Here is a 13997-nt window from a genome sequence, read left to right as displayed (position 1 = left end):
GGAGAAAACGTGTTAGAAAAGCCTCCTGCCTTATTAAGACGACCAAGCCGCGCCCCGCCTCGGGTCATCTCAGCCGCTGCTTCCCTAGGACTGCAATCCGGTGCGGATTCACCCGGGGGGGAGGGACCCCCACCCCGGGTACCACAGCGCCGCCCGGGGTCGGGTTCGAACCGAGTTTGCTTCCTCCTCTTCCCGCAGAGCGTGGGTCACCGCGGCCCGACGGCGCTCCTGACACCCCACGGTGATGAGTGAGTGAGTGAGTGAGTGAGTGTCTCCACGCTGCCACTTCCTCCTGCTCGCTCTGACTAAGCCTCCCTCCCTCCCTCCCTCCCCACATCCCGCTCCTGGGGTGGGGGCGGGAGCCCGAAGCCCCGCCCAGGGGCGTGGCCAGCGCCGAGGGGCGGGGAGACACCCATGTTTGCCCTTATATGGGCAGTCACGTCACAGGACGCGCACTCATTCACATAAAACGCCGCGCGGCCCGCGGAATCCCCGGCTTTCCGGGGCAGCGAGCGGCGGGGCGGGCGGGGCTCGGAGCTGAGCCTCGCGGGGCGTGCGTGGAGAGCGTCGCCGGGCTCGGTTCGCAAGGCCACAGCCCCGCGGGGTGGCCCCGCCGGTCCTCGGGCGCCGGGGCCGCTGGGCGGCAGCGGCATGAAGGTCACGTCGCTCGACGGGCGCCAGCTGCGCAGGATGCTCCGCAAGGAGGCAGAGGCGCGCTGCGTGGTGCTCGACTGCCGGCCCTACCTGGCCTTCGCCGCGTCGAGCGTGCGCGGCTCGCTCAACGTCAACCTCAACTCGGTGGTGCTGCGGCGGGCCCGGGGCGGCGCGGTGTCTGCGCGCTACGTGCTGCCCGACGAGGCGGCGCGCGCCCGGCTGCTGCAGGAGGGCGGCGGCGGCGTGGCGGCGGTGGTCGTGCTGGACCAGGGCAGCCGCCACTGGCAGAAGCTGCGGGAGGAGAGCGCCGCGCGCGTCGTGCTCACCTCGCTCCTGGCCTGCCTGCCCGCCGGCCCGCGGGTCTACTTCCTTAAAGGTGAGCCCGTCCGGGAGCAGCGGGCCCCTGCCACCCTCCCTCCCTCTCCCTGCTTCCCCTGCACCCTGTGCCGGGACACCGTGGTCCCCGGGGTTCCCTCGCTGCGTAGGAGCTCCGGGCCGCAGACAGTCCCAACTCGGGGGGAGTGTGCACCCCGGGGTTTCACGTGCGCTTGGGAGGACCTTGCAAACGTCAGCGGCCGTCTGGCCGGCCGGCCGGGGCTCCCTTCTCCCCTCCCTCCTTTCCTCGAAAGCGCCTGGCAGCCGGTCTGTGCTCGGGGCTGGGTGGGCTGGGAAGGTGCTGCGGGCGGTGCTCCTCAGCGGTCCCGGGGGCCGAGGGCTCGTGCTGGTCTCTGGCGCCGTTTGCAGACCTCGGGGGTCGGAATCTGCACGTAACAGATCTGGCGCGATCAAACGAGTCGAGACCCTCCCCCGGGAGAGTGGCGCCGCGGTGTCCCCTTTCTTCCCGCCCAGACAATTACCGCGCGTTAGGCTGTGTCTTGGTGGGCCTCTTGCCTTTTTGACCCTGGCAAGCCCCTCCCCTTCCTCTCCCCTCTATTGCTTTTTATTGTTTTCCTCCAGCCTCCTTCTCCCATCCTAGGCCATTCCCAGGCTTAATTTGGAGCTGACAGCTTTCCCAACCCTTTCCTCGTCTCTTCCCCAGCAGGGGATTGCCCCTGCGACTGCCTCAGAGTCTTCAACCCGCCAGCCCAGTTAGGAAAGGTGCCGCAGGGGCTGAGAGACACGAGGGGACTCAGTGGCCTTTGATTTTGGGCCTTCAAGGGCCGCCTCCAGGCCCGACCATGTCACCTGCTCGGGAGATAACTTTGGCTTCCGGTTGTGGGTGGGTGATTTACTCTCAAACCCCACATCATTGATTTCTGGGTCATTTCCTGTGACTGCTCCTGCTGTCTAACCTCAAGAGTATGGGAACCCCGGCCCGGGTGCAGAGGTGATAGATAGCTGAGCTCCGATAGGGCCCCCACCGCGCTGTTGACGGAACACCTTGTGCAGGAACCCCGGTGTGCTTCAGAGTAGAGGTTCAGTGAGCCCAAGACTCTTTCACAGCCGTGCAAAACTTGCACACTGCAGGCCAGGGAGATTCCAGAGGCTTGTCAGCAGCTCCCTATCTGTTAACACCTCTTGCTAACTGTCCCTCTTGATCCCATTGGGAGATAACGGTGGACCGCTGCAGGGTGTGACAGGGTGGCCTTCTCTAAGCTCTGCAGAGGTCTCGCTTTTGAAAAAATGAAGTAACATATGCCCTGGTGAAAATGAATAGCACAAAGTGTGTATAAGGAAATGTATGTCTTTCTCACACCCTAACACCTCGTTCCTCGCCACAGAAACAAATCCGTCTCTTTCCCTATCCTGCCTCTTTCACCCAGCTAGGTCTTAGAGACATCCATGTGTTCTTGACAGTGTCTGGTGTTGGCCATGAGGTTGCTTCCAGCCTGGCTGTGTGCTGGGGAGGGTAGATGTCCTTGTAAGGAGGCTGTCGTGTGCGGTCTTGTCTTTCATTCAAACCATGAAAACTCTGACATCAAAAGTGGTGTGCCCTTAGGATTCCAGTAGAAACCGCTGCCCTTATAACACTGCTCAAGTTCAGACTGCTGCAGAGAATTCCTCTACCTTAAATAGCTCGTGTCCAGGTGGGCGGGCATTCGGGGTTTGACTCCTGGCATCCAGGTGCTGGCGCTGTGCCTGTCACACTTCCTACAGTGCCCTCTGTCCCTGAAGAGGCGATGAGGACCAGGCTGGGAGCTGGTGCTCTCTTCTGTACAGTGTCCTGTACCACCCCTGTCCCGGCAGTCAGTGGTGATTGAACGTCCACTCACTCTGAGCAGCCCTGGGAATTGCTAGCCCTCCTGCAATTGGATCAGGGCACAGTGAGGCGCCAGAGAGGAATGTTCTTTCTCCACACCTCCGGTGGGAGTGGGTGGAGGGCAGAGACCTAATCTCCTGGCCCCAGTTTCAAGAGGCCAGCCCTGTTTATCTGTCCTTCAGCCACACCAGGACACTTAGCCTGTTTTATTTTGTTAACTGGCAAGCAGTCTCCGGCCCTAACCAACACCTCTCTCTGCCTTCCTGCCTGCCAGCTCTTAAATGGTCTATTTAAGGCCTGGAGATGAGGTGGCCTGAAGGCTTCTTGTACTCGTTTGGGAGTGCCTGGCTATTCTTTCTCCAGATGCCCACACACTTGTCATTTTGTTTCCTGGAACCCAAACTGTTGAACCTAGGCCTACCCTGTGGTTTATTGACTAGGAAATGCAATCCGCCCCGCCCCCACCCTCACCTCCGAGGTTGTGTGCCTTAGTGTAAATCGGTGACTTTCCCTCTGCCTCTTATAAGGGAAGAAGGGGCTGCCTGGGGAAGCTGCGTCCCAAAGCTTCCCCTTGTAGCCACGCCCCCAGTCTTCAGGACATATAACATGACCATTTTGGAGGGCTAAAAGTTTCTGCGGGAGCCAGTGGGCTCTTTGTGAGTTACCATGGGGGAGATTTGGGAGTACTAAATAGGGGCAGGGGCAGAAGCTGAGAGGAAGCCAGAATGACAAGATGACTCATTCCAGGAATTGGCTGAAGCTCCTGGGAGGGAGTTGGAGACTGCCACTGCCAGGTAATCCATTAACTATTTGCTGACTGCAGGAGTGAGCCCTCCACTGTTGGGCTAGCTACCTATTTTACCAAGAGACAGGATCACACAGGAAGCTTCTTGGAAAGGTCCTGTCTCAGGAGACTGATGCAGCTGGTGATTTGACACCAGGTGCATCCTTGAGGCTAGTGGAAGACAGGTGGGTGTCCTGGAGGCTCCCAGAGGTACCTCACACTACTGTTTGTGAGAAACAGAAGGTTCCTAAGCAAGAAAGTTCTGTCTACCTATAATGCTTTGGCTTTCTGTGGGTCTCCAAGCCACTTTTACGTTTTTTTGTTTTGAGGGGAGGTGTCTTGCTATATAACCCAGGCTGGCCTTAAACCCATGATCTCCACCTGCTAAGATTACAGGCATGTGCAACCATGCTCAGCTTTACCTGCTCCTCTTCGACCAGAAGGTGGGCCCTTCTGGAGGAATTGAAATGTAATTGCAGCGCCCTTACATGCCCAAAAGTCTGCGTTCTTCCATTTGGTTTGCAATGCATTGACTTGAGTTGTGGCTAAATTAGACCTATAGAGGGGTTGTCAGTGACCTTAGGAGTGAGAAAGGAAGGGGCTTCTATGAATGGGAGAAGATGCAGCTGTAATTTTGCCTAGAGTTAATGTGCTAGGGAGAAAGCCAGTTTAGGAGTCTTCACAGAGATTAATGAAGTGTTGCCAATTCACACCTTTGTTTTAGATAAGCAAGAAGATAAAATGCTTTTTGGTTTTTTTCTTTTGTTTTGTTTTCTGAGGGGATATGGTTAATATTTACCAGATGCCAGAAAGTTAATCTTTGCCTCTCTATGAGACACCTTTAAAAACTTGATTTATTTATGTGTGTATGTGTGGGTGTGTATGTGCACCATGTGTGTACAGGAACCAAAGAAGTCAGAATACTTCTGGAACTTGAACTACAGCTGTTGTGAGATGCTATGTGGGTGCTTCAAACTGAAGCCCAGATTCTCTCTCTGCAGGGGCAGTACGTGCTCTTAACTGCTGAGCTACCCATCTCTCTAGCTCCAAATGGGACGAACTTTCGGAATTGTGTGTGTGTGTGGGGGGTGTATGTGACTGAAGCACCATTATTTTTTATTCTAAAACTGGTGGGTTTGGCAGTGCTTTTGTTGAGTGCATGTGCTGTAGTGTAGGTGTAGAGGCCAGAGAACAATTTGCAGGAATCGACTCTCTCCCTCCATTATCGGGCCTTTGGTTAGGTGGCAGGTTGCTGAACGCACTGAGCCAACTCACTTGCCCTTGTTAGTTCCCTCTGTACTCAGAAGTCACTCACCTTAGCAGTCTGATGTTTTAACTGTCACACGGTCGGGGTGGATATTTTCCGACATCCAAGAGCCCAGTGCCTCTGCCTGCCTCACTTTTGTGCGTTTGTCTTTGAAGGGGGTTATGAGACCTTCTACTCGCAATACCCTGAGTGCTGTGTGGATGTGAAGCCCGTTTCACAAGAGAAGATGGAGAGTGAGAGGGGCCTCCTCAGCCAGTGTGGAAAGCCCGTTCTTAGTGTCACCTACAGACCAGCTTATGACCAGGTATGCCGTCCCAGCTCCTGTCCTTCGGTGCTGCTGTGGCTCGCCCACAGGAGTTCCCGTGCAGAGTAAGTGGGCAGTCTTCCAGCACACACAGATAACTAGGGTCCCTGGGTCACAGGTTGCTGGGCAGCTTCTGCAGAAAAGAGGAAGTGAGGGAGGGCATTGTTATTAGCTGGCTTGGGCAGTTCTGGGAAGCTTCACAATGCTGGTTCAGGTTTCCCTGGAGACATCAGAGCTGACTTTCAGGCTTCCTGTGTTGTTTGTTTTATTTTTTCTTTAGATTTGCTTTGTGTGTATGAGTGTTTTGCCTGCACGTGTGTGTGTGTGTGTGTGTGTGTGTGTGTGTGTGTGTGTGTGTGTGTGTGTGAGAGAGAGAGAGAGAGAGAGACGTGTGTGCCTTCAGAGGTCAGAAGGTAGAGTTACAGAGGGTTGTAAGCTGCCATGTGGTGCTGGGAATCAAACCCGGGTCCTCTGCAAGAACAAACGCTCTTAGTGTTGAAGCTATCTCTCCAGCCCCATTCTGTTTTGGTTTTTTTTTTTGATAGGCTTGTTATGTAGCCCAGGGTAGCCTTGACTTAAGACCCTCCTCCCCGAACCTTCCTTGGCTGTCTCCTGAAGAGTTTTAGTACATATTTTCATAGATGGTACTAGTAGAAGGCTAGATGTTTCTGTAAGTATATGGATTTTTTTTTGTTTTGTTTTTCCTTTTTTTTTTTTTTTTTTTTTTTTTTTATGTAATGTATGCTTTGTACAACTCACTGACAGTTAGGAGGCTGGGTACCCATAAAATGATGGTGGTGGATGGGTAAAAAGCAGGCGAAAGTCCAGGCCCTATAAAACTGGAGTTTGGACCCTTGCCCTCTCAAGAGGGCAAGGTACTTCTCATTAGCCATAGGGATGTCTGACCGTATCAGGCCAGTTCACAGAGACTCCAGCCACTGGGCCATGGTAGCCTCAGGCCTATGTGGTCGCTCTTCAATTTCATGTTCTGGTTCCTCCCAGGACCTTCTGTTTACCATCTGCCCTTAGACCTACACATCCAGCTTGGAAGAAGGTCTTCAGTCTTTCCCTCAAAACAAAGAGCATGGCAAAGCCTAATAATGAGCCTTCTAGATAGATACGGTCGAAAATGCCAACTCCCCGGCATGGGCAACACTCAGCCCCTGGAGACAGTTCTAAATACAAACAGGTGGCCTTGCTTCTAACGGGATTCTTGGTCTTTGGGAGCCTCTTAGCCTGGCCAGATGCCAAAGTCATAGGTTCTGTTTTCTTTCAAGGAAGGTGAGTGTGTGGGATGAGCCTGAAGCCATGGCATGAGGCACCTAAGCCAGATGCCTGTGTGTCTGTGTGTTGGGTTATGCTCTGCCTTTCTCAGAAAGCGAAAGAAAAGCAGGGATCGACAGCTGGCTGTGAAAGCTCTGTAGACCTTTGGCCCACTGAGGGTGGAGTGTTCTGATGTGACTTCAGTGCTCACCAGGGAACCCCCCTGTACACAGAGAGGCCGGGCGAAGCTGTCACAGCCTGTTTCCTGACAGCTTTGCTGTCTTTTTGAGTTACGGAAAGGAGAGAAATAGGATTTCAGGGGAAGTTGGATGGTATCCCGGGCTGGTGTATCAGCATTTTCCAGACACTCAAAGCAGTTTTAGGCAGTGTCCAGCCTGCTGCTTTGAGGGGGTGGCTTACAGTGCCATGGGGCTGAGCTGGGCTATAGCTGATCAAAGGTAGAATGGAATTAGATTTGAGTCTCTGAGCTCTTTCCCAACAAGGGTCTACCATCGCTACCATTTTCTAGTTTCTGACCAGTGAGGAGCTTGGGCTGGGTGCAGGGGACAGTCTGTCCTCAGGCCAAGACCAGACCTGTTGGGATTGCAGGACTTCAGGAGAGAAAGCTGGATTCCATTTCTTCATTTTTCAGCTGGATGAAGATGGCAGCCGCATACTATAAAATCAGTAATGCAGCCATCATTCCTCTCGTGTCTTACAGTTAGTTATCCCATTTTTGCTTCAGGGTTAGAGAAGCTGCCCGAGCTCCCATCAGTGAGAAGCTAGAGCTCTTCTCTCAGATGCTCTGTTCACGTTCCTAACCTCTGCACCACACTGCCTCTGGAAGGCTGCCTGCCCTGTGTGCAGGAGATGAGGGAGGGTGCAAGTGGACTCATTCATTACTAGGGAGTTTCTAGAGAGAGGCAAGGAAGAAGGAACATATTTCCTTCCTGTTTTTACCTGAAATACTTGAAATCTAAGCCAGGCGCACACCCACAGTAGGAGCACTCTGTCAGGGTAAGGCAAAAAGGATTGCCTTAAGTGCAAAGACAGCCTGAGCTACAGAGTGAGCTCCATTCAGGCCAGCCTGGCACATACAGAGACCATGTCTCAGGAGGAGTAAAACACGAAAGCCCTGTTTTCCCATACTGAGCTCTAAACAGACTCAAGAAGCCCTGTCACTCATGCTAAGTCAGTCTGAGTTAGTGCTCAGTCCCTGCTCTACCTTTGACATTATTTAATCCGTTATGAGCCTCAAGAAACTGCTGTGAAATGGCATTCTTACCTATCGAACAGATCTCTTTTAAGATTAGTACCTATAGGTGTCTCAAGCCCCCAAAACTGTAGGTGCTAATAAAAATGCTGGTTGTGGATGTGTATGCTACTCAGTTGGTAGAGTGCTTGCCTGCCACACTCTGAGCCCCTGGTTCAGTCTCTAGTGCCATATAAACTGGGCATGGAGGCACAAGCCTTTAATGCCAGCATTTGGGAGACTGAGGCAGGAATATCAAACTACACCCTGTGCCAGCCCAGCTATGAATAGAGTTTGAGGCCAGTCTGGGCTACATGAGACCCCATCTCAGAAAGTTTGTGCATGCGTGCATGTGTGTATGTGTGTGTGTGTGTCCCCATGCTGGTTACTATTAACCCTACATAAATACTCTGTTACTACTTCTGTGTAGTTGAATTGGCTTTCGCTTAAACCCTTGAGGTGCTGGGTGGGTTGAGAAGTGCCTGCTGCTGGCCCCCATCTCATCTCTTGGTTCCTTCCCTTTTTTCTTACTATGGGTCTGGCTAAGAATTTCCATTCCACCCCCTTTCTGGGGCAGGAAATGGGGGACTCCAACAGTCACTGGCCTTTGCTTGGCACCTCAGAACCCCGAAAATGTGCAGATTACTGAGTCTGTCTAGCCTAGAGCTCCATTTCACCTAGAAGTAGATGGTCTTTGTAGGAAGCTTCTGAACTAGAACCCTGGGGTGTGGGTTGATGACCTCAGCCTCTAACTCCTACGCTCCCTGCGAAGGTCGGGGTGGGGAAGCCCCTCTGCCTGTGGTCTAACAGCTTTTCCGAGTCTAGCTTGTGGGCAGATAGGGATATTTTCGATTTTAGGAAACTTACTTTTTGGAGAGGGTGGGGGATGGCACCTTTATTATTAAGTGTAGGTAAACAGTGTGTTAGGTTTATGCAGTACATTATACAAAACGCTGTAGAGGGGGAGACTTTGTCCCACCGTTTTCCTGGTTGGCTCTGGGTTAGGAAGCTGCCCCTCCGTGCACCCCGGGAGAATTTGAACTTTAACAAGGGCCCTCTGCGTTCTGACCACTTCCCACTTTGGAAGTTAGCGCCAGAAGACTGCTGTGACTTGAACTGAAACTCTGGTCCCTGTGAGTTTTGCTGTCACTGAGTCACAAGGGTAGAGACTTTGCCAGGGTGGAGGCGCCGCCCACTCTTGGCTGGCTGACTTGCCCTGGCTCTGAACTCTCTACCTGGGGGCCAGAAAGGGAACCTCCCACCTTTAGAAACAAATAGGTCAGGGTTGTTGCCTCCCACGTGACCAAGCTAATGCAGTGTCTCCTGCTTGTCCTTTGTCCCTGCTTCTAGGGCGGCCCGGTTGAAATCCTTCCCTTCCTCTACCTTGGAAGTGCCTACCATGCGTCCAAGTGCGAGTTCCTGGCCAACCTGCACATCACAGCCGTGCTGACTGTTTCACGCCGGACCCCTGAGGCTTGCACCACCCACCTACACTACAAGTGGATCCCTGTGGAGGACAGCCACACAGCTGACATTAGCTCCCACTTTCAAGAAGCCATAGATTTTATTGGTAGGTCCAGCCCCCTCCCCTCCATTGTTTGGGGAATTTCTTGGAGTGGAAAGAGAGGAACCTGTAGCCCTGGGTGGCCTCAAATTTGCTATGCAGTCAGGAATGATTTTGAACCACCTCAGAGGTGTTGGGATCAGGAACCCACCACTGTGCCAGCTAAAGCAGAGTGTCCTGTATCTGAAGCCCGAAGGGTTGGGGCCAAGAATGGGAGCTTTGGCCATCAAAAAGGCAAGGGGAAGGCCTGGGTTACTATTATTAGGCGTTTTAGTTTACAAGATGAATGAATTAATATCATTTTATGGCACTGCTTTCCTGCTCTTGTTATCGTTTCTACTGTTGGGAGCAGACTGTCCATGTGTAATGTTCCTCAGGAGGAAACGGGGAGCCTCCTTCTACGTAGGTTAGGCTATTTTTAAAGTGAGCAGAAGGATGGAGGGAGCACTTCTTACGCACTAAGCCTTGAGGGCCCTGGCAGCTCTGCACACTTTTGGCAAATGGCTCTGGACGCAATTTATTTTGCATTTTCAACTAACTCTGGATTAGAGATAGCACTTAACTCAAGCCCCGTGTCTTGCGCATAGAAAACTTGGCATCTTTTGCATCCCTGTACCCTTGTGAAGCAGTTGTCATCTTTCCATTGTACAAGCCTGGGGACTGAAGCCTTGGCCTCAAGCCTCTCTGCCCAGGTGCAGCTTGGGCCCTCGGGTGTTTTGTTACTCAGTGTTACCTTGATTGCCCTCCCATCCCAAATCACACCCACACCTCCCACCCTCGTTCAGCCTTGCTTCTCTGTTTCAGCTGTATAGGTAACACTCATGACCCTGGGCCCCTTTTCTCTCCCTTCTTCAACATGCATAGTTGTTGGGATTGAGACATCATTTTCCTGTGCCCTGTTAAAGGCAGGTGTTAGACACAAGGGTAATTACTTAGCGCAGGCAGCAATTAAAGGCTCCTTCAGCCACGTGGAAGGGCCTGCTCACCACACACGATGACATAAGAAGTCTTGACAAACTCCCCAGAGTCACAGACAGAGGCTTTCCTTGTCACCGGTCTCCAGGCTGAGAATCCTGCAGCCTGAGAAGCAGCCAAGATGGTGGGTTCTAGGTGGGAACTCCTGGCTCTTCTTCATGCCCTTAGGAGGGCTTTGCCCTTCTTCCGGCCTGTTACTTAATTACCTGAATAGCTACAGAGTGAGGTCACGCAGCCTGCCCCGTCCAGTTCGGAGAAGCCTCCCTCCACATCCTGTGTGTGTTGTGTCTGTTTGTGGACTGGGTCCCACAACATTTCAGAAGCACCTGATGTTTTTAGACCCCGACATATGCCCTGCCAGTGGAAGGGGCTGAGCTTCCCCAGTGGTCTCGTACTCAAATAAGCCCTGACCTTTCCCAAGGGAGGGTGATGTGGGTGGCTAGAGCCTGGAGTTTGGGAAGAGTTCCGGGAACCGTACACTCCTTCAGCTCTGGAATGTGGCAGTGGAGAAGCTGGGGGAAACAAGACACAACTCTGCAATTGCCCCAGCCCCAGAATCCCCAGGACTGGGGGTCTCCCCTCCCTTTGAACTGGCTTACAGGGACCCTTGTTGGGGGCCGGCTCTATTAACCCTTTTGGATTGATGAGTTGCGGCTCCTGGGCTCCTGGGCATGCTCTGGAGTTGTTCCTATTGGAAACCTCAAAGGTTCCTCTCTGACCCCTTAGACATTTGATCTTCTAGCTACAGAGTCATTTTCAGACTTCTTGAACTTTAAGCACATGGTGGAGAGTGGAAAGAGGAGCGACATTTCCCCTTCATCTCCCCCCAAGACAGGGTCTCTCCGTGGAACAGTCTTGGCTGTCCTGGAACTCACCTTGTAGACCAGGATGGCCTTGAACTCGCTAAAATCCACCTGCCTCTTTGTCCCAAGTGCTGAGATTAAAGGCGTGTACCACAACAGACTGACTTTTTTTTTTTTTAATAATATGGTCTTATACAGTAGCAATTATGGCTATGTCTAATTTCCTGTGAGGTAATTACTTCCTCAGTATCAAGAAGAATTGGGAGATTTTTTTGTGTGATTTTGATATGTATTCACCTATAGCCTTTCCTATTTTTAGCAGTTGTTTTTCTGGGAAGAGTAGAGCAGGAACAGAGGGACCCTTCACACACCACACACCACACACACACACACACACACACACACACACACACACACAAAGCAAAAGAATGCTGATGGCAGTGACTCCCATTGTTAAGCAAGATAGAGTTTGCAAAAGCCATTTATAGCCTCCGTCTAGCAAGCGTCACTTAGCCAGGACTATAATTAGTGGCCGGGCACTGTTTGTCGTGTGTTTGATGGTGAGAACCCTAGAAGCTCACCAAGCATCCCGCCCTGTCACAGCAAGACAGGGTCGCTCAGGGAATCCACCCTATGTCGCCGCCATTGGATCAGAACTGGAGAGACTTATGTTGTTTTTCCAGGTCTATCCTTGAGCCTTGGACACTCAGGACATTACATATACCCAATAAAGATCTCGAACACAGGTTAAGAGCTGTCTCTAGAGAGAACATTTCCAGGTCTAGCACTTCCAGTGAAAGGTTCTGTGCAAGTGTCCTGGGAACTTTAGAGTCTAGTTCTGACCTCCTTTCTCTTTCTTCATTCCAGACTGTGTCAGGGAAGGAGGAGGCAAGGTCCTAGTCCACTGTGAGGCCGGGGTGTCCCGGTCACCCACCATCTGCATGGCGTACCTCATGAAGACCAAGCAGTTCCGCCTGAAGGAGGCCTTTGACTACGTCAAGCAGAGGAGGAGTGTGATCTCCCCCAACTTCGGCTTCATGGGACAGCTTCTTCAGTATGAGTCTGAGATCCTGCCTTCCACACCCACCCCCCAGCCTCCTTCCTGCCAGGGGGAGGCAGCCAGCTCCGCGTTTACAGACCATTTACAGACACTGAGCCCTGATATGCAGGGTCCCTACTGCACATTCCCTACCTCAGTGCGGGCACCACTGCCCACCCACTCTGCAGTCCCAGAGTTCCACAGGAGCCCTGTGGCCACAGCCACATCCTGCTGAGACTGGGATTGGCTACCAGTGAATCCCCAAGAGCAACTGTGATTTTTGGTTATTTTTGTTTTTTGTTTTGAAACTTGTGGACATTTCATACCTGTGCAATACTGACGACCTCTCTGTCCCACTGCCCCAGTGAGATGGTGAGGGTCACCAGGCTCGCAGGTGCACGTGAGACTGACCCCGAGGGTAGCTTCTCGGGACCGTAGGAAGGCCAAGCCATGACTAGCACACCACGTGCTGACTACTGTACTTCCAGAACCCCTGCCCACTCAGGACCTCCCAGTCCTTGCACCTCAGAAGCCCGCCTTTCCATTCCAAGCATAAAGGCAATAAATCCCCACAAAAGTGGGAGCGAGATGCCGCTGGACCAGGAGAGTAGGCAGTGACGGAGTCAACTCATTTCGAAGGAAGCACAATTTCCACTCTGCTCTTTGAACTTTGGCAAACTTTGTGTCTGTCGGCTTCAGGGAATAAAGCTGGTCACTGCCCGGTCAGAGAGGTTAGCTCTGCTAGGTTTGTCAAGACACAAGTCCCTGCCCATCTGAACCCGGTAGTGTTCTTGAGATTGTCTTGGGTCCCATGAAAGCTCTTGGCTGAAGAAGATGCTGAACCGTCAGGGTTTCTCGCCAAGGGTTCCTCCTTGACCTTGGACTCGGGCGTGAGTCTTATGCATACTTGAACCTGTCCCATTGTATCTCTTCTTTAAGCAACTCTGGTGTCACTCAAGAATGTGTGTTGGGACGCTAGTCCAACAAGCACCCCCTTGAGGAGGTGACAGTGAGTGCCCGGAGGAAGGGGGTAGCTTCAGAACCTACTCAGCCCCGTGTCCTTAGGTGTTGTCCACGGTGACACTTCCCTCCCTGCCCGGGGGCGATGTCTTCCAGCTACTGATGCTGGGATTTGCATCTTTTGTAATGTGGTACTACTTAGGGCCTTTGATAGGTTGTTTCTCGGGGGAAAGGCAGTGAGTCCCCCAAACCCATGCGAATGTGAAGAAAGGCGGTGTGTTGCTGGTTGTTGTTTTTTACATAGTGTAAAATAAAATAAAAATAACATAAAATGAAAGTGCTTGTTCCTGTTAATGGTGACTCGGGATAGGAAGGAATACTTTTGAGTGGGGACTTAAACCTGCCTTACTGTTTTGTGTGTGCACTTTTAGATTTTTCCTTTAAGTGTGGCTGCTTTGCCTGTGCACACCTAGTACCTGCAGAGGCCAGAAGAGGGTGTCACATTCCCTGAAACTGGAGTTAGAGATAGTTGTGACCTGCCATGTGGTACTGGAAGTCAAGCCCAGTCCTCTGGGGCAGCAGCCAGGGTGCTCTTAACTGCTGAGCCGTCTCTCCAGCAGCTCCATTTTATTTCCAAATGAATGGTGGATGGGATGGTAGATAGGAAGCACTATACGTTTGCTCTTGAGTATGTGATTTTAACAAGGACAGAATGAAGCTAGAAAACTCCTCAAGGCAGCCATACCTCTGCCTAGCTCTCCTTAACAGTCTGGTGTGACATTTGTTACCTCATCCGTGAAGTGGACAGAAAGGAGGCAGATGCTCTGCAAAGTTCCTTCTAGAAAGCCCAAATGTCAGGCTGTGGCCGGCCTCCCTCTGCCCTGCCTGACACATGGTAGACTCAAGGCCAGCTACGGATAGTCGAGGGGCAA

At 52.4% G+C, this 13997-nt stretch overlaps 1 protein-coding gene across 1 annotated transcript; it reads left to right on the top strand.

The window, feature by feature from the left end:
* Positions 1-526: 526 nt before the first annotated feature.
* Positions 527-13385, top strand: Dusp5 (dual specificity phosphatase 5). The gene is made up of 4 exons (XM_051199630.1): positions 527-1030; positions 5061-5209; positions 9075-9294; positions 11934-13385. The coding sequence occupies exons 1-4, from the start codon at positions 652-654 to the stop codon at positions 12338-12340; spliced, it is 1155 nt and encodes a 384-aa protein (XP_051055587.1). The 5' UTR covers positions 527-651; the 3' UTR covers positions 12341-13385.
* Positions 13386-13997: the final 612 nt, after the last annotated feature.

This window comes from Phodopus roborovskii, unplaced genomic scaffold, assembly GCF_943737965.1.
Source record: "Phodopus roborovskii unplaced genomic scaffold, PHOROB, whole genome shotgun sequence".
NCBI classification, from domain to species: domain Eukaryota; kingdom Metazoa; phylum Chordata; class Mammalia; order Rodentia; family Cricetidae; genus Phodopus; species Phodopus roborovskii.
This window is presented reverse-complemented; position numbering and strand designations above follow the sequence as displayed.